This window comes from Pristis pectinata, chromosome 20, assembly GCF_009764475.1.
Source record: "Pristis pectinata isolate sPriPec2 chromosome 20, sPriPec2.1.pri, whole genome shotgun sequence".
NCBI classification, from domain to species: domain Eukaryota; kingdom Metazoa; phylum Chordata; class Chondrichthyes; order Rhinopristiformes; family Pristidae; genus Pristis; species Pristis pectinata.
This window is the reverse complement of record NC_067424.1, coordinates 34,580,666-34,607,185: the sequence shown is the minus strand read 5'-3', so window position 1 is coordinate 34,607,185 and position 26,520 is coordinate 34,580,666. Positions and strand designations below refer to the sequence as shown.

General features: G+C 41.3%; 1 protein-coding gene and 1 long non-coding RNA gene across 2 annotated transcripts; one reads left to right on the top strand and one right to left on the bottom strand.

The window, feature by feature from the left end:
- Positions 1 to 138: 138 nt before the first annotated feature.
- On the top strand, positions 139 to 12,616 carry LOC127580746 (arsenite methyltransferase-like). Its single transcript, XM_052034562.1, has 2 exons — positions 139 to 621; positions 2,390 to 12,616. Exons 1-2 carry the CDS (start codon positions 186 to 188, stop codon positions 2,587 to 2,589), a joined length of 636 nt encoding a protein of 211 aa, XP_051890522.1. The 5' UTR covers positions 139 to 185; the 3' UTR covers positions 2,590 to 12,616.
- Positions 12,617 to 15,809: 3,193 nt separating this feature from the next.
- LOC127580964 (uncharacterized) lies at positions 15,810 to 25,922 on the bottom strand. The gene is made up of 3 exons (XR_007957912.1): positions 25,853 to 25,922; positions 21,747 to 21,865; positions 15,810 to 16,969 (listed from the first exon to the last, which is right to left on the bottom strand). It is a non-coding gene; the product is annotated as an uncharacterized LOC127580964 (long non-coding RNA).
- Between the last annotated feature and the right edge of the window lie 598 nt (positions 25,923 to 26,520).

The following is a 26,520-nucleotide window of genomic DNA, read 5'->3' as shown; positions in this document are numbered from 1 at the left end:
TCGCTGTGAACTCTTGGTGTAACTTTAGTGACAAGCCGCCCACCAGCTGATTGGTTGATGTACCGCATGTACATTGCCTTTGGACGCTCCCTCGCTTCGGTATAGTCGGTAAAGCCGTCAATCATCCAGCAAGGGTGGGTGCCTTGTTGTGCAATTGCAACCGGAGCGATTTCGGCGTTGTGGAAATGTTTGCCGAGCGGATCACTCAGCAGCTGGGGAAACCCACCCAAAACCTGTGGGGGTGGATGGCGAAAAAGTTTTTTGAGAAGCATAACAGGTTGCTGGAGGCGAGTGCTGTGAAGCTGTGTGATATACAGCCCGGGAATGTGGTCCTGGAACTGGGCTTTGGACCGGGCCTGGGGTTGCAGGAAGCTGCCCGACGCCTGACACACCCCCCGGGCAAGCTGTACGGCCTGGATATCTCGGAATACATGTATAATGTGGCCAGCGAGAGGATGCAGGCGGAGATTCAGACGGGGAAGGTGAATCTGTTCCTGGGCAGCGTGGAGCAGATCCCTCTGGAGGGTGGTGTGGTGGACAGGGTTTACCACTGCAACTGTTACTACTTCTGGCCTGACCTGCGAGCTGGGAGCCGGGAGATCCGTAGAGTAATGAAACCAGGTACACTGCTGGGGCTGTTTAATCACTGTGGTCACTGGGCCACACGGCACAGAAACAGGCACAACGAAAACTTGCCGGTGGAAAACTTGGCGGGTCGGGCAGCATCTGAGGAGGCAGCTCACTTCAAGGTCCAGATGCAGGGTGAACCATCTCTTTGCCTCCAGATGCTGCTGGACTCACTGAATTCCTCCAGCTTCAGGTTCCAGCACCAGCAGTCTCCTGTGTCGACATGTTGTGATGAATACATTGTGATTCTGCAACGGGGTAGAGATAGATTGAGGGGGCGGAAGCCTGGCAAAGCCTTGAGGTTAATGTGGGGGGGGGGGGAAGGGGGAGTGTGAGGTCATGCACTTCCAGCAAGTGGAATCAAAGGGCGGGTTATTACTTAAATGGAGAGGCGCTACAAATGAGTAAAGTTTGGTGTTCCAGTGCATGAATCACGAAAAGTTAGCAGGCAAGTCCAACAAGGAGATAAGGAGGTAAACGGCATATTGGCCTTTAATATGAAGGAGTTTACAAATAGGGCAGTGTTATTATAGTTGTGCAGCCTGCTGGTGAGACCACGCCTGGAACACTACACACAGCTTTGGTCCTCTTACCTAAAGATAGCTTTGGAGCCAGTCCAAAGGGAATTCACCAGGTTAATTCCTGGGATGAGAGGGTTTCCCTATCAAGAGAGGCTGGACAGTTTGGGTCAGTATTCCATGGAGTTCAGAAGAATGAGGGGTGATCTTATTCACACAAACAAGATCCTAAGAGGGCTTGACCAGGTAGATGTTGAGATGTTTTCAGGAGCGGGAGAGTCACAAACAAGGGGACGTAACTACAAAATAAGGGGCCGGTCATTTAAAACCAAGGTGCATAGAAATTTCTTCTCTCGGAGGGTGGTGAGTCTCTGGAATTCTCTGCCCCAGAGGGTGATGGGAGGCCGAATCATCGGATATATAATGGTGAGAGCGAGGAATTGGGGGGGTTATGAGGAACTGGCACAGAAGAGGAGCTGAGGCCAGCACAGATCAGCCATGATCTTGTGGAATGGCGGGGCCAGGCTTGAGGGGCCAAGTGGCCTGCTCCTATTTTCTTGTGGTCTTCGACCCACCGAGTAGCCGTTTCCACATCCCACTTACTGGGACTTGGTGCATAGCTGCCCTTGCCTCAGTGACTCAAGTGCTCATCCAGATACCACCAGTGCAGGACAAGGTCATATGTCAAATGAGAGACAATGCCTGCGGAGGATAAGGCCATAAGAACACACAACAATAGAAGCAGGAGTAGGCCATTCGGCCCCTTTCGCCTGTTCTGCTATTCACTAAGGTCACGGGTGACCATTTACTTTGGTGCCACTTTCCTGCACTGACCCCATATATCTCGATTCCCTTAATACCCAAAATCCGTCGCTCTCTGACTTGGCAAGTGCCTCCGCAGCCCTCCTGAGTAGAGAATTCAAAAGATTCAATACCCTCCGTGTGAAGAAATTTCTTCTCATCTTTGTCCTGAGCGGCTGACCCTGGATTTTGTGACTATGATCCCTGGTTCTAGACACCCCCCCACCCCCACCCCCAGCCAGGGGAAACATCATCCCTGCATGCACCCTGCCATGCTACATGGGCCAGGACTGTCCACAGAAGACCAGGTGCTTAGAGTCTAAGGTTCTGCAATGTCATTATTGCTCTGGTGTTTTTACTTCCTTATTATAAGATCTTGAGATTGAAGTTGCTTCAAATACCTTCCAAAAAAACCCCAAGTATTTACATCTTTTATTTGACAGGAGGTCTGATGGTCACCACCTTGCACCTGGAGGATCTAAAGAGGTTGGTTGCTTCTGGAGTGTTGAAGGATACAAAATGGCAACCTGAGCCTTACATGGAGGTTCTGAGTGAGACGGGATTTGTTGATGTGCATTTGGAAGAGCAGCAACTCAATGGAAGGTCCTTACATGCTATTTTTGCTACAGCAAACGAGGCCTGAATGTGCCGTTATTGCAGCCTTTGTATCATGAATAGTTTGATACCAGTATAGCAATGATCCTCTGTCAATGCAAAAGTATACTGGAACACAGTCACTTACAGTTGTCCCAGATGGGTTGAGAAACCAGTTACGTTGAAGTATTTCAATATGGAATTCCGTGCTGATTTGTGAAGCTCTGCATTCATTTAATGCACCATATTCTACTTTCAAGCTGATTTCAATAAGATGTGTTGGGAACTTATCTCCACTGGTGAAACAATCTGAGCTGATGTCCAAAATGAGCTACTGAACAATAAGATGTGCTGGCCCATACTATGCTGGTGGACTTCCTGATCTGAATGCCAGGAAGGACAGGGAGGGACAGAGATCTGGCACTTGTCCTCTGGGATGTGAGGAGACTGTAGAGGCCCCACACACCCTGATTTCACTCGTTCACTAGCAGTCAGTACACAGTGTCACAAAGTACAGGAGGAAAGTTAGAAGTTTAATATTTGATACGGTAAAGCTTCACTAATCTGGCAAGTTTATGACCTTGGTGGTGCCATGTGAGTGGACTTTTAGGTATTGCGCAGCAGAATCATAAATTCTCCAGTGAACCTGATAGATTGCATGGGAGCGTGGGAAAGAAAGCCGAGTTAGTTTCAGAAGAGTGGTGGAACTGGGTGAGTTGAAAGGTAGTGAGGGAATCGGAGCTCAGTGAGTTTAAAGGTAGTAGACTCAGTAAGTGGAAGGGGAATTTGGGAACCTTGGCCCTGATGAGTGGGAATGCAGGGCAGGAACTGGAACTCCGGAGAGAGTGCAGGAACCTGGGACCCTGTGAGTGGAAAGGAAGTGTGTGAACTAGGTCCCAGGTGATTTTTTTCTTGAAATCATTATTTAAAACCAGCCTTTTCAATGGTACTTCAGCAAAAAAACTTCCCAAGATGCATATGTACAACACTAACTGGATTATCTTCATCAATCCCCTATGATACATAGAACATAGAATATTCCAGCATAGTACAGGCCCTTCAGCCCACGATGTTGTGCCAACATTTTATCCTGCTCTAATATCTATCTAACCTTTCCCTCCCACATCGCCGTCCATTTCTCTATCATTCATGTGACTATCTAGGAGTCTCTTAAATGCCCCTAAAGTATCTGCCCCCACAACCTCTGCGGGCAGTGCGTTCCACACACCCACCACTCTCTGTGTAAAAAACTTACCCCTGACATCCCCCTTATACTTTCCTCCAATCACCTTAAAATTATGCCCCATTGTGTTAGCCATTGTCGCCCTGGGAAAAAGTCTCTGACTGTCCACTTGACCTCTGCCTCTTATCATCTTGTTCACCTCTATCAAGTCACCTCTCATCCTCCTTCTCTCCAAAGAGAAAAGCCCTCGCTCACTCAACCTATCCTCATAAGACACAAGTTACCCTGTTAAAAAACTCAATCAGGTTAACCAATCGTGATGTACTGAGTTCCGAAGCATCAATGATTCATTGACTGAAGGGTAGAAGAGAATGGATCTTACCCTAAACATCTACACAACAAAGGTCCAGGACCTAACTGCCCCTGCCACACAACACTATGGAGAAGATGGACCCCTTCCCATTTCTCAGGAGCCACTCCTAAGGAAGGCAGACATCGATGTTGAAATTCACCATTGTCTTTAGGGGCTAGCAGAGCCTTTTTCTGTTTGAGGAAAAGAGTGTTTGAAGATCAAGAAGTCAAACCCGGCACTAAGGTCATAGCCTACTTAGCGGCAGTGTCCCTGCCACCCTTTGGAGCTCCGTGTCGGCAGGAGATTACGAGCTAGACAAAAAAAGAACAATTCAAGGATGTGTTCAAAGCTTTCTTGAAGAAGTATAACGTCCCTGGCGTTGACCATTCAGACTGAAGCAGGAGTATTGAGGTGGCACTGAGGTCCTCAAGTACCTTCATGGGGAGCACCCAGGGAGGAATGCACCATCTTCCAAACTGCTCGCCCACCAACCCACACACATGTTAAGCCTTTTCTGTGCCATGTGACACATTCTCGAGGATGCCTGAAGTTCCCACATGGCACAGAAATTGTACGTTTCACCTGCTTCACTATTATTTATGTTTAAAATATATCCTTACATTTCTCATCAATTTCCTTTAGATACTTTTATTATTCTGTTATCCTGGTTATACTGCTCTTGTCAATGTTTTCTACTTGATGTAGAAGCTAAAAGTTAAAATGATTTGCCATGTATATACCTCCCAGTCTGTTGTAATCTTTCTTTTAAAAATCCCACAACTTGCATTAAATAGTGGACAAAGTTTTAAAAGTGCTTGAAGCTTACCTGAACCACCACAAAGCAGCCTTCTGCCAAGGCACCGAATTCCCACCTGAACGAATTCCTGATTTTAGGACTCACTTTGTTCAAGTTCATTCCGTGTGGCCTCTGCACAGAGGAAAGGAGTGACGGCAAATTAGGGCTATCGACAGAGGGGAAGAGAGCAAAGGTTCCAGCGCTGGCGAGGTTGGCTGACAAGTCAAAACTTTCTGCAACTCAACCTCAGCAGTGTTGTGGTTTGGATGAAATGCAGGGTGTGATGGAACTGGATGGGACTGAGGGTTGGATACTTTTGCGGAGATAGAGAATCAGATGTCCCCAAACCCATGTCAGGTATTACCAAGAAACTACATGAAGATGAGATCAAGTTCAAGTTATACCTTATTGTCACTCACCCAGATGCTATAAAAACACATGGAGGAACGAAATGTCGTTTCCCCGAGACTCACGTAACAGAGGACATACATAGAACAGAGGACATACAATTGTGCAAGCACAAATAGTGCAAAAAATGGTATATACAGAATACAAAATGAGTGCAGGGTTAGTGCAAAACCGAATTGGACGAAGAAAATACCGAACTCAGTGTGTTGCACTAAATGTATAAACATGTTCAGCAGCAGCCAACGTTCTTATACGCCATTGTGCAAACCAGGGCTTTTAACGTGGCATTTGCCTGAAACAGCCTCCAGGGTATTCAGGAGCCTGACAGGCATGTATACTTGGGCAAGGTAAAGGAACAGAAGACTTGCCTTTCTACAGCACTTTCCATTGAACTCAGGGCTGATCAAGTAGCTTTTGAAGGTGTAGTCACTATCACATTGTGGAAACCCAGACAGCCAATTTGTGCAGAGCAGGGTCACACAAAAAATGTTAGATAACTGCCAGATAAACTTTGATGGTGCTGTTGATAAAGGGGAAAATTGCCCAGACCCCCTGGAAAGAAGATAACTTTGAAGACTTGAATGTCAGTTGCAATGACAGATTAATATCACACCTGTAATATAACATTGAACATAGAACAGTACAGCACAGGAACAGGCCCTTCGGCCCACAATATTGTGCCAAACCAATTACATTAGTAATAAAATGCCCAACTAAACTAATCCCTTCTGCCTACACAGTGTCCATATCCTACCATTTCCCTCACATTTATGAGTCTGTCTAAGAGCTTCTTGAATGCCCCAGTCGTACTTGCCTCCACCCACACCCCAGGCAGCACATTCCACTCTCTATGTATAAAACTTGCCCCACACATCTCCTTTGAACTTATCCCCTATCACCTTAAATGCATGCCCTCTGGTATTAGACATTTCAACCCTGGGGAAAAGATACTGGCTGTCTACTCTCTGTATGCTTCTCATAATCTTATAAACCTCTATCAGATCTCCCCTCAGCCTCCACTGCTCCAGAGAGAACAACCCAAGTCTGTCCAACCTCTCCTCATAGCACATGCCCTCTAATCCAGGCAGCATCTTGGTAAACCTCTGCTGCACCCTCTCCAAAGCCTTGACATCCTTCCTATAATGGGGCAACCAGAACTGAATGCAGTACTCCAGATGAGGCCTAACTAAAGTTTTATAAAGCTGTAATGGAAGAAATAAAGATGTATTTAGAAGAAACACATTAGTTGTGAAAGTAAAACCGTCATTTATGGTTATATCCAAGATGCAGGAAGTGTAATTTGGTGGTTATGTAGTTTGGAGTCATGAGTACAAGGGAAAGGGTGATCAGAGAGGGATAGATGAACAGACACAATGAGAAGGGAATATCTTGGAGCCACTCTTCTTTCATAACTGAAAACCCAAGCGTGATGGTATCTGATCATTGCCTCTTAATCTCACCCTCTACTACCCTTTGTAACCTGAATGATTATCCTGCATAGACCAGATGAATCTGCAAATGTGAAATGGGAACATTGAGTTATATTCAGTTTGTGGCTGAAGAGTTTACATTCAAGTCTGCCTTGTGACTTTTCCCTGGTTTTTCTAGACAATTCCAAATTTTTGATAGCTTTCTCAACATTTCCAACACACCACCCAGTCACCCGTGGTCAAAAAACTACTTTACCTATGATTCCATATACAGTACCAAGTATCCATTGTGCATGTGGAAATCCTGTGTATGTCTATTCAACTGCGTGAGGCAGCACAGCCTACCCTAACCCTGTCTGAAACTGGATTTTTTGCAGCAGGAAATCAGTGAATAACAATCAGGAGATTGAACATTTTCTCAATCCCCAACACAAAACCCAGTTGCACAATGGTCCCTTCTGTGCTCTCTGAATTCAACTCAGATTGGGGATTAATGGTATGGAATTGTTTTATTTTCATGTGCAATGAGATACATTGAAAAGCTTTTGTTTGCATGCCATCCAGGCAGATCATGCCACGCATAGGTACATTGAGGTAGTAAAAAGAAAACAGGATGCAGAATATAGTGTTTCGCCTGCAGAGAAAGTGCAGAGCAGTAAACAAATAAAGTGCAAGGGCCACAAAGGAGCAGATTGGGAGATCAAGAATTCACTTTTAGGGCATGGTCTGCCCTACTTTACAGTCTGATAACAGTAGGATAGAAACTTTAAGTCTTGTGGTACGTGCTTTCAAGCTTTTGTATCTTCTGTTTAGGGGAGAAGAGAGATTGACCAGGGTGGGAGGGGTCCTTGATTATGTTGGCTGCTTTCCCGCTGTAGCGGGAAGTGTAGACAGAGTTCATGGAAGGGAGGGTGGTTTGCACAATGGACTGTTCACAACTCTTTGGTTCAGTTACTCATCAGCTAAATCATGTGATGCATTGGGAAAATCAATAATACTATATAGGAGTACACATTAATATATTGGATTTTCTGCTGTATGTTTATAACTAAACCATTGGAAAGGAGATTATTCGTTTATTTAATTCACCAATAGGGCCAAATCTGTGAATGGCAGCACCACCCAGAGGATTATCAGGGAAGTGCAAGCAAGGTACTGCCTTGTGTCTGCTCGGCATTACAATGCCAGTTTTAGGCAATGTTAAGAAAATATATCCTGGAATTCTTATAGCTGAGAAAGAGTTAATTTGGCCCATTGAACCTGTTGTGTTTTTGAAAGAGAAATCAATCACATTCCAATTCAACAGCCCTTTCTTGGCAGTCCTGTACATTTTTTTTCTATTTAGCACTTAAAAAGCCACCACTGAACCTGCTTCCACCATCCTCTCAGATCATGCATGCCCATCATAACAACTGGTTGTCAGATAAAGCTTTTTTTCCCATATATTCTTTGGTTCTTTTGCCAGTCCCTTAAATGTATGTTGACTGGCTCTTGGTGCATTTGTCAACGTAGTTTTGTTTTATTTACATAATCTAGACTTTACATGATCTTGTACACTTTCACCATATCACCTCTCACACTTCTCTGGCCGAAGGGAAGAACCCTAGCTTCTCAAATTTATCCTCAGCTGAAGAATGTCATCTCCAGGATCATTTAAAATCTTTTGTACAGCCTCTTTAATGTGTGCTTCCCAGAGCTGAACACAATAATCTAGTTTGGGCCAGTTACATAGATTTAAGATTATTTTGCTGCTTTTGTACATAATCCCATTATAAAGATCTGACGGCCTTATGCTGTTCTTAAACTGCATTCTCAACCTTTCTTGCCTTCAGACTCATGAATATGTCTCCTCTCCTTGCATTCCCTTTAGAATTGTTCTCTTATTATTCATGATGCCTCTTCTTGTTCTTTATTTTTACCAAAATGTATCGCTCTGCACTTCTCTTCATCAAGTTTTGCCAGCTAAGTCTTTTTGAATTCTATCACTTCTCTGCATTTACAAAACTTTTAAATTTTTTGTCAAATGGAAACTTTGAGATTATCCCTTATACAGCAAAATCCAAGTTATTAATGTGTTTAGGAAAACTAGTGGCCCTAGTCCCAATCCCTGTATTCCTTGTTCAGGTTGGGAAACAAAAACATTCAGCACTGTTCCTTGTTTCCCGCTCTAAGCCAATGTTGTATCCATTGCTCTTCATGGTCTCTGACATATAACGTGTGGCAAATTCCATTTTGCATTTCTATATATATATATAAAACAAATTGCATTGCACTTATTAATGCTCACAATTACCTTATCAAAAGTCCCAATCAAGTTAATTAAAAATGAGGCGTTGCTAACATGTCCGTTCTAACTTTTATTTATTATTCCACATTTCAATTAACTATTAATGTGTTCCACGAACTTTGTTCCTACCATTGAGGTCAAACAGATGGTCTGTGGTTTCCTAACAACTTTTTTTAAATACGGGTGTAATGTTTGCAAATTTCTGTTCCTATATCACTACCCCTGTACCTAAGGAGGATTTGAGTTACCTATGCAACTTCCATTACTGCATCCCATCCAAACCCTTTTCTAAGTACAGCTAATCTTTCAAGTGGACACTCTTTATTAATAGTGAGAATGGTGCCTTAGTTTAGCTGTGGTTCTGGTTCTAACTCAGATAACCAGAGGGTGAGGACATTGTGGGTAGAATTTTTGTAATAAAAGGATTTAAGACTCCAGTGGGAGTTTTGTATCAGCCCCGTGGTGCCAACTATGCAATATCAGAATTTGTATCTAATATTGGATAAAATGTAGCAAAATCAGTGTAGTTTCAATGAAGGATTTTAACTTTAATGTGGATTAGGATAACCAGACCAGCTCACGAGTGAAAGCTCGTTAATTTCTTGATAGGTTTTCTTTATGATAATGTGATCCAGTACTGGAAAATGTTACATTCAGTATTGAGTAATGTGCCAGATTTAGTTAACAGAGCTGCAGTACGTGAATATATATATCATCAAGATCATAATCTTATTGAGTTGAATGTAGTGATTGAAAGAGAAATGCAAAACAACACTTATATGTAGGTAAGACTAACACCCATCAGATGTGATAATGACAATGTATACCATTAATCTGTTAAAAGCTAAAATGACAGTAGGTTAGCGGAAAGTATTTAGAAAAGAATTTGATGAGACACAAAGTCCATTTGTAGTTTGAAAGGACAAGAGCTCTAGTTGCCAAAAAAAACAAATGGGGTAAAGAACAACATGGGAAAAAACACACAAACAGAAAGCTGGAAGCTCGAAGCTGAGGAAGAACTATAAAGGGTGACAAAATAGCCAGGGGAAGCTAAAAAAAAACAGAAGTATGAAATGAAGTGTAACAGATATGAAGAACAACATAAAAGTTTTTTGCAATTACATTAAAAAAAAAGTGGAAGGGGCCTGGTGCAACGTGGTCTTGAAAATGGTGACATTGTAAAAGAAAATAGGGAAACAATGGAAATATTAAGTAATTACTCTGCATAAGTATTGACAACTGAGGAAAAGAATGGTGTGCCCACTATCCTGATGAAACAACTTGGGGACTCACCAGAAATAACACATACATAATAACAGTAATCAAGAAAATAATGGTATCAAAATGTGTCAAATCCCCATAATCTCATGCATTCCATCACAGTGTTTTAAAGGAAGCTGGTGCCCTAAATGCAACTTTCAGAAGTTCCTTTGATTTGGAATGGTCCCTTTAGTTTAGAAATCTGCTCATGCCACTCATCTATTTAAGGATACTAAGAGAAGGAAATAATGGAACAATGGACTGGTTTTCCTTGCATGTATTGGGAAATTACATTTACATAGTAATTTGGCCTTGGTCAGTAGCACTAAAAAAAGGATAAGTGAATTCTACTGTTTTTAACAGATTAACAATAGTTCCGTTGAAGTCAGTAGCCATGTAAACCACACCCTCAGCTATCTTGACTACACTTCCTCCACCCGGCTTCCTGCAAGGAAACCCTTCTCCTAGTTTCTCCCCTTCGGTCACACCTGATACGATGACACCATACTCCAAATCAGTGCTTCCAATCTGTCTTCCTTTTCCCTCAGCCCTAGCTTCCCCGCTACCATAATTGACAGGGCCCTTTATTATGTCTGTTCTATTCACACACTGCTGGTCTCAGCCCTTCTCCATCCTCCCAGAACAAGGATGGGATTCCCCTTGTCCTCACCTTCCACACACCAGCCTCTTAGCTCAATGGATCACCCTCTGCAATTTGCAGAGACCACCAAAGTGATGCTGCCAACAGACACTTCTGCCTTCTCTTTAAGCATTCTGTAGGGATCATTCCTTTCAGCATGTTTGTATTTGCTGCATCGTGTGCACTATTCCCACTCCCTTTCTGTGAGGAGGAAATGCCATAACGTCATGGAGTTGTACAGAATGGAAGCAGGCCCTTCAACCCACCCTGTTTATGCCAACCATCAAGAACCCATCTATACCAATCCCAAGTACTAGCACTTAGTCACTAGCCTTCTATACCTTGGCGATTCAAGTCCTCGTCCGGATACTTGTTAAGTGTTGTGAGAGTTTCTGCCTCTAACACCCTCTCAGGCAGTGCATTCCGAACTCTAACCATCTTCTAGATGAAAAATTCTTCTTTATATCCCCATTCAAACCTCTTACTTATTACCTTAAATCTACTCCCTCTGGTTATAGACACCTCTGTGGGGAAAAATTTACTATTATCTACCCTATTTATGCCCCTCATAATGGCATACACCTCTATCAGGTCCCCCCTCAGCCTTCTCTGCTCCAAGGAAAACAAACCCAGCTTATCTATTCTCTCCTCATAACTGAGACACTCCATTTCAGGCAACATCCTGGTGACTCTCCTCTCCAGAGCAACACATCCTTTCTAATACAGAGGTAACCTAAACTGTATGCAATATTCCAGATGTGGCTTCATCAATCTTTTATAAAGCTTTTCCACAACTTTTCTGTTCTTATGTTCTGTGCCCCAGCTAATGAAGGCTGACATCCCACATGCCTTCTTTACCTGAACTACTTGAGCTGCCACCTTCAAGAGTCTTTGGACTTGTTACACCAAGGTCTCTCCATTCCTCAACACTCCCTAGAGCTCTACCATTCATTGTCTATGCCCTACCTTTATTTGAACTCCAAAGATACACTACACATCATCATTAAATTTCACCTGCTGCTGCTCTGCCCAATTCTGTAGCTTGAGTCTAATCTCCCCACTATCCACAAGACCATCAGATTTTGTGCCATGTGTTAATTCACCCCTAATTACTCCTCCTACACTGACAGCTAAGTCATGACTGTATATAACAAACAATAAGGATCCCAGAACTGATCCTGTGGTACACCATTGGTCACAGGCTTCCAGTCACAAAAGCAACCCTCCACCATCACCCTCAAGCCAACTTTGGATCCAATTTGCCTAGCATCCCATGTGCACTCACATGTGGTGAGAATAAAATGGGGCTAGAACTTAGAATAGACCTGAATGCTGTACAATCAGCCTACAGCAGGAGGGGCTAAAACAAAACACAGCTCCTATAATGCTCCAATTTAAATTTCCGTACTTTTAATGTGCAGTGTTACATGAAGAACTATGAGGTAGAAATTAATCTTGTACACTATTCATTTTGACCAGAATGTGTTACATTCCTTACCTGGAGCTGTATTCTTCCCTGTTTTCCTATAACACAAAAATAGCACATTTGGCTCTATCTACAGGTCCCAGAGAAACTACTTCGTGAAAATTTTTATAAACGTTTGAGAAACCTAACATATACAGTTATGTTGTCATGCAATATATATCTGGTTCTCTCCCTGGTAATTCTACTAGTTTCTCTGAATGTCACTACCAGCATTTGAAATACTTAACTGTCTCATGTTTTGATCTGAAAATAAATTTGTTGTATACATTTCTTTCTGCTCACTCTTGTTTTTTCTATGTATCTACTCTGCTCCCCATAATGAAGACGTAACACATAGTTTAACTTTCATCAGCGCCTGTATTAACCTGGTTTTATGAGAGTCTAGTTTTTATATCCTTATATGTAGAGCAGTAGTGAAGAGATGCCCAGTCTTAATGGGCCCCTGTTGGCTTGAAAGTGAATTGAGATCTTTTGATAGTTACATCTAACATTGTCCCAATGGTTTATTCAATGGCATACGTATAGTGCAACTACATATGTTCATACCTGGTGTGTAGCAGTGAATCAATACTTTGTTTTCATCACCATTACTGTAGTTTACATGGATGTGCCTTGTGCTCAACTTGGCAATAAGCCAATTGACGTAAGAATTTGTGTCCTTGAACCTTTCAACCTTTCCCAGTAGAAACAAAAAAGTTATGTAAATTTCTGATGCGAATATCTGAAATTGGTGTTGTCACATTTTCTATTGAAGTAGGAAAATTGGAAGATATAAGGTGTGTAGGGAATTAATGCATTAACACAGAGCATTAACTCCATGTGTCTGAGGAGAAAGCAGCTGTATATACCTGCTGCCTCTATTTAATCATGAAGGGATGGTGACTTTACATTTATCATTTGAACCTGCTGCAGTGGCAATTCTGCGGCTTAAGGGAACAGACTTGCTGGTACTCTTTAAGGGATGATACATATGCATTCCACAACAATCATAAGGACGGTAGGTCTGAGACATCACAATTCTGCACAGGATCATAATGTATCAGCTAGGGCTCTTGCAAACAACCAGGGGGCTACAGCACCCCAGCTACAGCCGAGGGTTACCCAAACCGTGATACCACCAGGCCAAGGATGGAATAGCAGCCCTCTTGAGAATAGTGTTATAAAACACCTCATACAACAAACAATAGATATGCCAGATTCAAGACCTCACCCATGAGTTGGATATGTAAAATAGCATGAGTAACAGAGCAAACAGACAAACAATTAGCTGGAATGTCCTTCACCAGAGGCACTTTCATCACAATGAGAAGATACCAGATTAAACTTTCCCTGTGTTAATGCATATAGAGGTAATAGGGCTAATTCCATGTAATCAATGGCCTAGTTAAAGTTGCAACGTATGTAAGTGATGAGACCTGGTCATGTGGACACCAGTCTACAAGGTTCTTCAGGGGACTGATCATGCAGGATTGACGATATCAGAGATGAATAAACATGACTGGCTTTGTGCCCATAACTGAATGTCTATATATTGGGTGAAGATGCTGTGCCTTATCTCCAAAAGTGTATAAAAATGTATGATCGGAGCGAGTATGTGATTCACACCTTGTAAGCTGGATGGGCCCCTCTCCCTCCTACAGGTGTAAGACTGATCAAAATAAATGTGCTTCTGATTGACCTGAGAAAGGATAGTGTGATTCTTTGCTCCATAACACTTTATAGGCTATCTCTTTCGTGTAGGTGCAGTGCTTCAGTACATGTGAAGTTTGTTGCAGGGCCACTCAAGCCTACCTGAAATTATCTGTTTGTGTGGCCCTGCTTGAACAGCAAGAACAATTGCTAGGAATCTTGGTATTTGTGCTAAGGATGGACAGTAGACAACTACTCTTTGGTGGTAAATGGAAGTTTAAAAAAAATGCAGATGCTGGAAATTTGAAACAGAAAAAGATAAGGCTGGAAACACAACAGTGCCTGTGGAAAGAGAAACAGAATTAACATTTCAGGTCTAGAAATGTTAACTCACTTTCTCTTTCCACAGATATTACCTGAACTGACGAGGGTTTTCAGCGTTTCCTATTTTTGTAATCTTCTGGTGGTTCTGGGCAACTGCAGTGTGATCCCAAGATTTTTCAGTGGCAAGGATAATAATCACGTCAGTCAAGGAGAAGGGAGTAGCTGATAATTCCGCTGCACACACTGGTGGGGTGTTCATATGACCAGCCATAGCAGCAGGAGTATCAGATCAGCACTGTGACTGGGTAATTATAAACAGATGGAGCAAGAAAAAGAATTGTAACTTGAAGTGGCAAAGGGAGTATTTACTATCACCAAGAATGTAACTTGAAGCTCATTGTTTTATTGTCAAGTAACTGGAGACCAGCAACAGTCTAAGGAACATCAGAACAAGGTCAGTAATGCAGGTGAGAGCAGTGTCTTGTGAAGTATGAAATCTTCATTTGCTACTTGGTTCATATTGAATGTAATACTGTGTTTTTTCTATACCTGAAGAAAAAGTTTTGAGGGCAACTATTTTTGCTAAAGTTTGATATTAATATGCTGTATTACTATGGTAGGAGAACACTTATTCAAAAATTCAGCAATTATTAAGCTGTAGTTTTCAATTCCTTGTTTGCTTACTTCTCCAGCCTACAGAGGTTATCACTCTATGAAGCAATCTATTTGTTAAACTTCCTCAGCTCTGTTGCACTCTTACATTCTTCATCAGTTTGGTTTATCATATGCCACAATGATATTACAAATCGATACTGGGACTCTTTGTAAAGCATCATTACGTCAAAGCATAAATCTTCTATCCAAAAATTCTAATTGTCTGCTGAGGAAAAGAAATATCTCCTGATATTATTCTTTGATGTGATTTTTTTCAGCTGGCACAATCTTGTACTTCATTTTCTAGGGCTTGCAGCCATGGTTTCACAACATTCTCAACCGAGAGAATACTTGCTTAATTGGAGGCAGGTATTGGTGCCTCTTTATTAACTTGGGTGCTAAAGCAATGTGAACTGAATGTCCCTTGCTCACCTCATAATAATCAATATTAGTTCATGTATTGATATAAGCTTAATTACTAGGGACCATGTTTGACAACCTCAGTTGCTTCTATATGGTGTATCAGGAGAAATAATGAACCAGAAAATTGTTCCAATTTGAAGGTTTCAGTATTTTAATAGAATACTTTGAAAACATTCTACTCAACATAAATGTGAGAAAAACTATGGTATAACAAAGCAAATATTCTCTTGAATTTTCAAGATAGCTCTGCTTCTGGAATCTAATTCAAGAATGTTAAACAGAATAAACTATTTAAGTTTTGTGCTGATGGCATTTCGATCCCTTTATAAGGTAGATTCCCACTCCTCAAATTTAAAAAAAATTGATGTAAAGCAGACATCTGATTGAAACTAAAATATATTACACATCCTCTAATCCTCGAAATACCATCTGGTCAAAACGTTAATTGAAATTAACTTCTCAAATAATTTTTGAAATTAACTTTCCAAATAATTTCCCTCTTTACTTTGTTCCCTTTGATTACTGTCCCATTCCTATACAGTCCCAGGAACTGAGCAAACCATATGCTCATTTATAGTGAGCAAACCATTAAGGTTCAACCAGAAATTTAATACAAACCTTTTGGAAATTAATGTAATCATACAAAAGGTAGAATATTTGCAAGAGAAAATTGTAAATAACTGTAGAATCCCAGTCAATTAGTCTTTAAATATAAGGGAACTCTACAACTTTTGTGCTGTAGATGAGATAGATTGCCTTACACACAGTATATAATTAGGCAGGAAAGTCACAGTGATAAATCAGCCAGAATACAATTGCAATTTCACAAGAATTCCATGTTAATCTATTTGATTTCTAACATTATAATTTGTTAACCACAGGGCACAATTATTCTTAACAGTTGGATTGAGAAATGGACTCTGATGTTACTAACCTATCGTTGCTTTTTGTTAAACTATACTTGCAGTGCCTCTGCAATAGCAGATAAATCATACAGCAAAAAGATAATCCAATCTGCTCCTGCTGGCCCTACTGAACGGTACACAATGGAAACTCCAGTAAATCCACATCAACAAAGGAAATACTGACAGGCCAGCTAGGTGTCACTTATTGCAGCATCACATATCAGTATAATAATAAGGCCAATACTGGCACACCCAACTTCAACAAAAAGTGCAGAAACTGCAACGAATATACAATCATTACTAGGTTTACTGCCCTTAAATGTCATGTAACTTTTCCAGGATTTTCACAGGTTGGTATCAAGCTTGAGTAACTAACTGCAAATTAATTACAAACTAACAATTAACCTGAAATGTTTTACTCATAAGTGTTCATTTCACTTTTCAGGTACATGCTTGGTGAATTTAGTGATACCAGAGAGTTGTAACTGTCCTATGTATAAAGCAACTCTTCCAGAAGCATGATCCCCACTCTGATCACCAACCTCCAAACTGACAGGGATCTCTGTGGTTGAATTCGAACAGCTGGGAGTCCAGTCACTGCAAGCAGATTCCTTATCATATTGCCAATAAATATGGCATTTTCTGGCTGAATCTGTCACAATACAAGGATACGTGGAAAGTCAGTATATTAAATTGACTTCAATTCCACCAAATGAATACAATTTTACTAAATAAGTACAAGCTTCAATGTCCTTAGACTCTGCAGAAACATTGTCATATACAAAGGCCCACCATCAACTTTTCAACACATGCCAAGGTTTCCCTAGAAAAATCATTTTCCACTGTTACTGAAGACTGGAAGGTAAAAGTGCAGGTTGTCAGATTCAATTGATTCAGTTGAGAGGAGAATTGAAGACTGACAAACAAGTTCTTTATTTTTTCCCCGTATTTATGGTGTGCCTTTGTTTTAGGCAGAGAAGTTTTAAGATGAACTGATGGTTTTCGAGAATCATGATTAGATATACAATTTAGTGTTTCCCCTAAGTTTATAGCTTTTAAACATCTTCTGATTGTCTGTCAAACAACTTTCTACAACTTTCCCAGCTGCTGACATAGAAAAACTGCACCTGGTCTTGAAGACAGTCAATGTTTTTATTTAAGATGAATACTATATGCTGGAAATGCTCTCTGATGTGAATAACTAGTTACATTGAGCAATCCTGCCTTAACAATTATGAACCTGTCAGGGTTTAGCAATACCATGTGGATTAGAAATGGCAGTGAACTTTACTTAATAAATATTATAATATTAAAAGGAAACTTAACAGATGTGCATTATTTATTATTAAACATCTCTATGCCTGAACTTTGTGACTGCACCGAGGTGTTGAATAATAAATATTGTATGTAAGTTTCCTTTTGATATTATATGTCTACTTTCATATTGAATTAACTTTTTCACTTTTATTTAAAGGTAACAAGACGAAATTCATAGAGTTGTACAGCCATGGAAACAGGCCTTTTGGCCCAACTCGTTCATACTGATCAAGATGCCCATGTACACTAATCCCATTTGCCTGCGTTTGGCCCATACCCCTCTAAACCTTTCCTATCCATGTACCTGTCCATGTGTCTTTTAAACATTGTCATTGTATCGTCCTCTACTACCTCCTCTGGCAGCTCGTTCCATATGCCCACCACCCAGTGTGTGAAAAACTTGTCCCTCAGATCCCCTTTAAATCTTTCCCCTCTAAATCTTTCCCCTCTCACCTAAACCTTTGCCCTCTCATTTTAGACTCCTATGCCCTGGGGAAAATTCTGTAACTATCTACCCTACCTATGCCCCTCATAACTTTATAAGCCTCTATAAAGTCACCTCTCATTCTCCTTCACTCCAGGGAAAACAGTCTCAGCCTATCCAAACATTCCTCATAACTCAAGCCCTCCAGTCCAGGCACCATTCCTGTGAATCTTTTCTCCACCCTCTCTGGCTTAATCACATCCTTCCTATAGTGTGGCAATCAAAACAGCACGCAATACTCCAATTGTGGCCTAACCAACTATTTGTACAACTGCAACACAATACCTCAACTCCTATACTCAATGGCTCAGCTGATGAAGGCAAGCATACCATACGCCTTCTTCACCACTCTGTCTACCTGTTTTACCACTTTCAGGGAACTATGTACTTGTACCTCAAGGTCTCTTTGTTCAGTAACACTCCCCAGGGCCCTGCCATTCATGGTGTATTTCCTACCCTGGTTTAACTTCCCAAAATTCATCCCCTATCTGAGTTAAATTCCATCTGCCATTCCCTTGCCTACTTCCCCAGTTGATCTAGATCCTGCTGTAACCTTAGGCCACCTTCACCACTGTCCACTGTACCACCAACTTTGGTGTCACCTGAAACTTACTAATCACGCCACCTACATTCTCTTCCAAATCACTAATATATATGACAAACAATAAAAGACCCAGCACTGAGCCCTGTGGCACACCACTGGCTACAGGTCTCCAATCCGAAAAGCTCTCCACTATGGTGGGTCGAAGGGCCTGTATTGTGTTGTGCTGTATTATACCAGTGTTCCAGTCCACGTTAACCCATTTTCGATTGCAAAATACTGTGAAAGCTGGCACTATGCAATCTGATCTCTAGGCATGGGCATTTTAGCCAGCCCCAAACTGGAGGAAGTAAGTCAGATCCATCTCAATTGTATAAAATTCAGTAATCCACCCTCACCCAGTGGAAAAATAAACCCTAACTAGTTAAGTAGGCCAATGTTGGCCAGAAACATGTTTAACAATGACTGAAGTTTCTTTCTCAAGAGATAAATACTAATTTAAATGAAAATGGAAGAAAACATTACAGGAATCGGCATGTGTCAAGAAAAGTCCACCTCTACTTTTATCTTCAAAAACACTTACTTAATGTAAAAACATAAAATACAGGGAAAAAATCATCAGGTCAAGCAGCACTTGTGGAAATAGAAACTGTTAACACTTCAGGTCTGAGACCCTTCATCAGAATTCTGGCTATCAGCATATTGGGGGTAATTTATTGGCCTAGATTGAGGATTGGTTAACAGACAGAAAACAGAGAGTAGAAATTAACTGATCATTTCCAGCTTGGGAGGCAGTGACCAGTGGGGTGTCACAGGAATTGGTGTGATTAAGAAGGTTTATTAAAGATTCACCAGGTTGATTCCTGGATTGGTGGGTTGAGGAGAGATTAAGCAGTCATCATTCTTCTAAAGTCACTTGAGTTTAGAAGAATGAGGGGTAATCTCTTTGAAGCATACAAAATTTTTAAGGGGCTTAACAGAATGTAAGCAGAGGTGATGCTCTTCTTGGCTCACTTGTCTAAAACCAAGGGTCCAAGTCTCAAAATGTCATTAGGGACTGAGATGAGAAGGAATTTCTTCACCCAATGAATGATGAATCTTTGGAATTTGCTACTCAAGAGAGCTGTGGAAGCTCAGTTGCTGAGTATATTCAAGACACAAGTCGATAGATTTTTAGATATTAGTGGAGTCGAGGGATATGATGTTAGTGCAGGAAAGCAGTACTGAAGTTAAAGATCACTCATGAGCTTGTTGAATGGTGGAGCAAGCAGGAGGGGCTGAATTATCTATTCCTGCTCCTGTTTCTTATGGGCAGATTTACACACATTTACTGTAAGTCAGGATGTAATGGGTGACAGATTCTGGAGCATCTGTCACTCTACTCTGTCTATCATTTCCACATGGAGTCTGATCATGCTGGGATTGCCCAGTATTAGACCAGGAAAATTGCTTCTCTTATTCCTTGGCCATCAGAGACCCCATTGATTTCAATGGGAATTGTTGGTTTAGGGAACAGAGAAGATAAGAGTTTTTTTAAATGATCTTACTTCAGGATCTATACTTACAAAGGTCCATCTATTCCTCCCAATTCTCCATATCCTACCATTTATTATGCATTTCCATGTCCTGTTTCCCTCTCCAAACACATATCTCATACCCTTGTGGATTGAATTCCTGAACTATCTATTAATTACTCTCCTGCAATTAAGTGTTTTTCCTTTGAACCAGCCATTTGGCCAATCTTTTATTTCATCTGAAAACACCTTTATCATACCTAGTCTAGATCATTGCTATACACCAGAAAAGAATGGAACTTGGAACCGAACACTGTGGAGCCACATTGAAAGCAGTGTCACTAAAATATACTATAGTAAATGGTGGAAATCAGACTCAGTAGATCGCCACTCCCATGTTACAGTAAAGCCATCTTCCCTTTAACGCTAACTTTTTCCATTTGTTTCCAACAATTTACCATTTAGCCTATTGTGAGAAAAATGACAAGTGGTACCAATGGGAGAAAAAAAGCCATCTGAAGTGATTAAAACTATAGGTGCTTTTGGTAACTGTAGTATGAGAGCACATGGCTGTCACGTGACCGTAAAAACACTGACCCCGCTGGTCGGAGGACAGCATTGCTCCTTGGATTGGAAATGACACCACTGTCAATCAAGGTGTGGCTCCATCCCACCCATCAGGTGTGGGCATAGGGATTGGCTTTGGAGAGGCACCTTTGTTCCTGAACCTGCCTGACCATTGTCCTTGACTTCCAAACCATTGGCCTGTCTAAGTCACCTGGCCAGGCTCCACCCAGCCTCCCAGCACTATAAAGAGTATTGCAATCCCCTGGTCTCTCTCTTTCGACTGCCCCAGGAATAGTGAGACAATGCTGCAGAGACCAGTGGTGTGCACCACCACATGGTTTGGGAGTGTCTTAGTCAGATTCCAGGGAGTGTTAGGGCCAATGCTTGTTTGGGTCAAGGTACTCAGGCATTGAAGTGTTTATCCCTTGATAAGCTGTACCTTGTTTATTGTGTGTTTGTGAGTGTGTGTGTATCTCATCCTCATTGCAATTCCCCCCTCACGATCGCTGTCTCCTGCATGTGTGTGGGTGTGCATCTGTTCCTATTCATTATGTCCCCGCGTTTGCCTTTGTGGTTAAACTACGTTTAGAATCCAAAGCCTGTGTCCAGAGTCCTCCATCTTTAAGATTCCAAAAGAACCTTTTCACACAACAGTGACATTGGCACATTTTATATGAATCATGCAAGTCATAAGAATGCCTGCATAAATAAATATTATTTCACTTTGCTTAATTTTCCCCCGTTACTCCCTTTGCTTCATTTTGCTCCTTTGCAAAACAAATTGAACAGTCCTGGAAGTTATTATAAGATCCTCTCAATTACATTAAGTCATCAAACTTCCTGGAAAAGGTCAACAATCTACTTGTTTCTCTATCTCCATTGATTCCATGTAGAATTCTTCCACTGATTAATCACCAGATTGATTGGATTAGTGTTTGAAATACAATAGAATAATCTGTAGAGACACCAACAGAGTTTTAGCAGAGCTTCAAAGTTTCAAACTTACAAATTCATTGACGGCAAGAAGAGCACGTGGGATGAAATGCACATTATGGTCGTAATCGTTGTTTAGCTGATCGCCGATCACTTGGAGTCTCCTGACTACAATTGCGATGCTATCATCACCTGAAGAAATATGAATCTGTTAGACCACAAAAAAATTAATGGCTATTTCTCACATATTTCCACCCTATATTCAATCCCACAGATCTTGTTAGGAAGGAATTCAGCTGGTAAAAATACAAAAATGTGTGCAACAGAGGTGTTGACAAGTTTTCACAGTTTCCCTTTCATTATATAATTAAATTTTTGTAAGTTCACAGTTCCATGAGAGTTGAACAATATTAATAACAGGAAATATTAGGCCATTCAACCCCTCATGCTTAGGTGGAGGCCTCAAGATCATGACCCATCTTTTACCTCAGCACCACTTTTCAGTATTAATCTCACATCTCTTAATTCCCTTAACAAGCAAAAAATTATCAATCTCAGTCTTAAAAGTACTCAGCTATTGAAACTCCATAGACTACTTTGGCAGGGAATTCCAAAGATTCTTTATTCTCTGGGTGAAGAAATTTTGTCTTATCTCTGTCTTGAATAGCCAACCACTTTTCTGACACTGTGACTCCTAGTTCTGATGAGCCCATCCAGGCAAACACCAATGTTGCATTTACCCTATAGAGCCCTGCAAATATTTAGTTTGTTTCAATGATGTTACCTCTCAACTCTTCTAAACTTTGGAGAGTATAGGCCCAGTCTACTTAATCTCTCCTCATAGGACCCCCATCCCAGGAATCAATCTGGTGAACTTTCATTGCACTGCCTCTTTCGTGATCATATCCCTCCTTAAGTATGCAAACCAGACCTCTACTCCAGATGTATTGAACAAAGTCCCTATATAACTGAAGCAAGTCTTTGTTACTCTTCAACTCAAATCCTCTTGCCTTCCTAATTGCTTGTAGTACCTCTCCGTCAACCTTCAGTGATTCACTTATAAGGAGAATCAGGTGACTCTGAGCACTAACACCTTTCAATTTCTCACCACTTAAAATAAACTCCACTTTTCTAGTTTTTCTACGAATATAGATGATAATTTTACCACATCACATTCCATCTACTGTGTCCTCACCATTCATTTAGCCTGTCTTTCATCCCCTTGAAGGCTCTCTGCATCTTCCTCATAATCCACAGTTGTATTGCACTTGGTTCCCTCAAAGTCACAGATTGTGAACATATTGGTCCCAGCACTGATTCCTACAGCATCTCAGAAGTTACAGCCTCCCAACCCGAAAATGACACACTTATTCCTGTTCTCTTGTCATTGACTAATCCTTAATCCACACCAATACATTACCTTTAACCTCACGTGCTCTTATTGTGTTCATTAACTTCTTATGTGCATCCGATCAAAAGCTTTTTGAAAGTCAAAACACGTTCCATATATTGGGACCCCTTTTCTATTATGGTAGTTAGAACCTAAAAAGAACTTTAACGTCTGTCAAATTCACGTTGACTCTGCCCAGTTCTTTACTTATGTGCCCTGTTATCAGTTACTTTGTAATAGATTCCAGTAACTTTACTACCATCAGGCTAAATTGTCTGTAGTTCACTATTTTCTTTCTTCCCCCTTTCTTAAATCATGAGATTATATTTGCTCCCTTCCACTCTAGAATCTGTGGAAGATGACAATCAGTGCATTTACTATCTCCATTGCTAATTCTTTCAAAACCCTATTATGTAGAGGTCATCAGGTCCTGCAGATTTATCAGTTTTCCATCCCATTAATTTCTCCAATGCTAATTTCTTTGTCTCCTCATTCACTCTACATCTGTTGTTCTTCACTTTTTATGGGAGGTTCTCAATCTTTTCTTCCCTGAAGAAAGACACAAAACATATTTAATTTCTCTGCCATTTTCTTATTCCTCAATATTACTTCTCCTGTCTCAGTCCCCAAGGGAACTACATTAACTTCAGCTAATACCTGTAAAAGATTTTACAGTTTGTTTATGCTTCTCACTCGTCAACTCTCATATTCTACTTTCCCTTCTTCACCTTTGCCTTGGTCCTTCTCTGCTGAATACTGAGACTTTCCCTAATCCTCAGGGTTAGTGGTTTTTCCTTGCCAATGTTATAAACCTTTTCAAGTGATCTATTACTAGCTTTAACTTCTTTTGATAGTCACAGGTGGACCACTTTTCTGCATTTTTTTGGCCTTTAAAGAATACATATTATTTATAAACTCTGCATTAACTTTTTAATTGTTACCCACCCTTCTCTACTCTCATACTTTGTCTGAGTTTCCAATCTCCATAGTCAAGTGAGGCCTCATGCTTGCGTTTTTTGCTTGATTGAGGTTTAAAACTGATTTTAAATTGAAGTAAATCACTTCCCATCCAACCTATTATAATCAGTTTTCCCTACTTGCCCTTTAACTATCAGATCATCAATTTACCATAGTTCATAGAACAATACAGATCAGGAACAGGCCCTTCAGCCCACCATGTCTGGACCAACCATGATGCCAATCTAACTAATCCCATCTGCCTGCACACGGTTGGTATCCCTCTGTTCCTTGCTTGTTCATGTACCTGTCTAAATGTATCTTAAATGTTGCCATTGTATGTTTCCACCACCTCCCCTGGCAGCATATTCCAGGCACCTGCGATTCTCATGGGTAAAAACAAAACTCACCTTATAAATCTCCTTTAAACTTTCTCCCTCTCATCTTAAACATATTTCCTCTGGTATTTCACATTTTCACACTGGAAAAAAAGACTCTGGCTATCTACCCTATCTATCAGCTCGCCCTTCAGCCTCCAACAGCCTAGAGAAAACACTCCAAATTTGTCCAACCTCTCCTTATACCTAATACTCTCCAATGCAGGCAATATTCTGGTGACTTAAGTTGACTTGAAACTTTTCTGCACCCTCTCCAAAGCCTCCAAATCCTTCCTGTAGTATGGCAACCAGAACTCCACGCAATACTTCAAATGTAGCCTAACTTAAGTTTTAGGCAGCTGGAACATGACTTCCTGACTTTTATACTTAATACCCCGACTGATCAAGGCAAGCATGCTACCCTATCCACTTGTGTTGCCACTTTCAGGGAGCTATGGACTTGTACCCCAAGATTCCTCTGTACATCAATGTTCCTAAGGGTCCTGCCATTTATTATTATCCTTTCCTCTTGCATTTGACCTCCCAAAATGTAACACCTCACACTTGTCATTAAACTCCATCTGCCATTTCTCCACACAAATTTCCCACTTATATCCTGCTGCATCCTTTGACAACCTTCCTCACTATCCACAACTTCACCAATTTCTTACCAGTCACCTACATTTTCATCCATATCATTTTATATATGCAGCGCCAGTCAGAGAAACTATTTTCCCATTATTTAATACCAGTTGTAAAATAACATTCAAACATCTGCCCTTCAATCAAGGGGCACAACCTTCTTTACTCTGCTCCTCTTCAACTGCACAACAAGCACGTACAATATAACAGGGCATGACACAGCTCTTAACATGGTAACAACTGAAAGACAAACAGGTCTATGGTCTCAGCCCATCGGGAACCCTGCATCTGAGAGAAGAGCTTGGCACTCAGTGAGTTCCTCCAGCAGTTTGTCTTTTTTTGCTGCAGATTCCAGCATCCGCAGTCTCTTGTATCTCCCGTTAAGAGGCAGTGCTGGATTTAATTCTGGATTATGAAATGGGGAAAACTGGAAGTAAGGATGGGTGACAATTCAGAAACAGGAATAGTGGGTGCAACCTGTCAAAGGTATTTAACTGAGGAAATAAGTATGATACAATGGGGTGGTTAAGGTACAGATTTGAAACACTGCCACAAGATTGCAACAAAAATGACATCCCTCCACTAATAAAGAAACAATTTTATTTTGGAAAACAGGCAGATGAAAAATCAAGGCAACCATGTGGGGAAGCGGAGCAATTGGCAGACCCACAGACAGGGAGCAGGTACTGAAAAAAGTGGTGGAATCAAATCAGGTTCGGGGGGACGGACACAGATGAATTTCTTTCTTTTCTAAGGCGGAAGATTTCGCGTGTTTAAAAGAGAAAAGCCGGCACATTACTCGACGAAGTTCACCTCACACTCTCCCGCCCAACGGTCCGGTCCCGCTGCCCCGGGGCTGAACGTTAGGCCATATGCGCATGCGTATTCCGCACCGTCGCCCCTTGTGAGGCGCATGCGTGCTTCCCTTGGCGCCATTTGGAGCGGGATGGGACGCGTTGGAGGGAGCAGCCGGTTAAGGCAATGGATTCAGGCAAACGGATTCGGAGCGGTACGATGGTCCTAATCTCAAACAGTGCCAGTAATAGCCAATCTAGAAACATGCTGGGCAGGAAAAGAGAGCGATATCGAAAAAGTTATTAAAAAAATGAAGGTGTTGGAAATCAGAGAATGCTGGAAGCACTCAGCAGGTCAGGCAGCATCTGAGGAAAAAGAAACGGTTGTTTCTCACTCAGCTTCCCTGTTTCAATCTCCACGGATGCCTTGTGACCTGCTGAGTGTTTTCTGTGTTGTTGGACCAGCCATAGTATAGAACATTTGCACTGGGAAGAGTTTATCATTGAAATTATAAGCAATGCACAATGAATGTCTATTCATTGCAGAAGTTAGGTGCACGAGTGCTGCAAGACCCTAAGAAGCCGCTGAGCCTGCTCCACCATTCAATAGGAACATGGCTGATCGGACATCCCTCAAGTCCATTTTTCTGTCCTTCCTCCATATAACATGATTCCCTTTCACATTGG

Coding starts and splice junctions, on each gene's coding strand:
- LOC127580746 (XM_052034562.1), top strand. CDS start 186: ATGTTTGCCGAGCGGATCACTCAGCAGCTGGGGAAACCCACCCAAAAC. Junction 622..2,389: donor CCGTAGAGTAATGAAACCAG/GTACACTGCTGG, acceptor TTTATTTGACAG/GAGGTCTGATGGTCACCACC.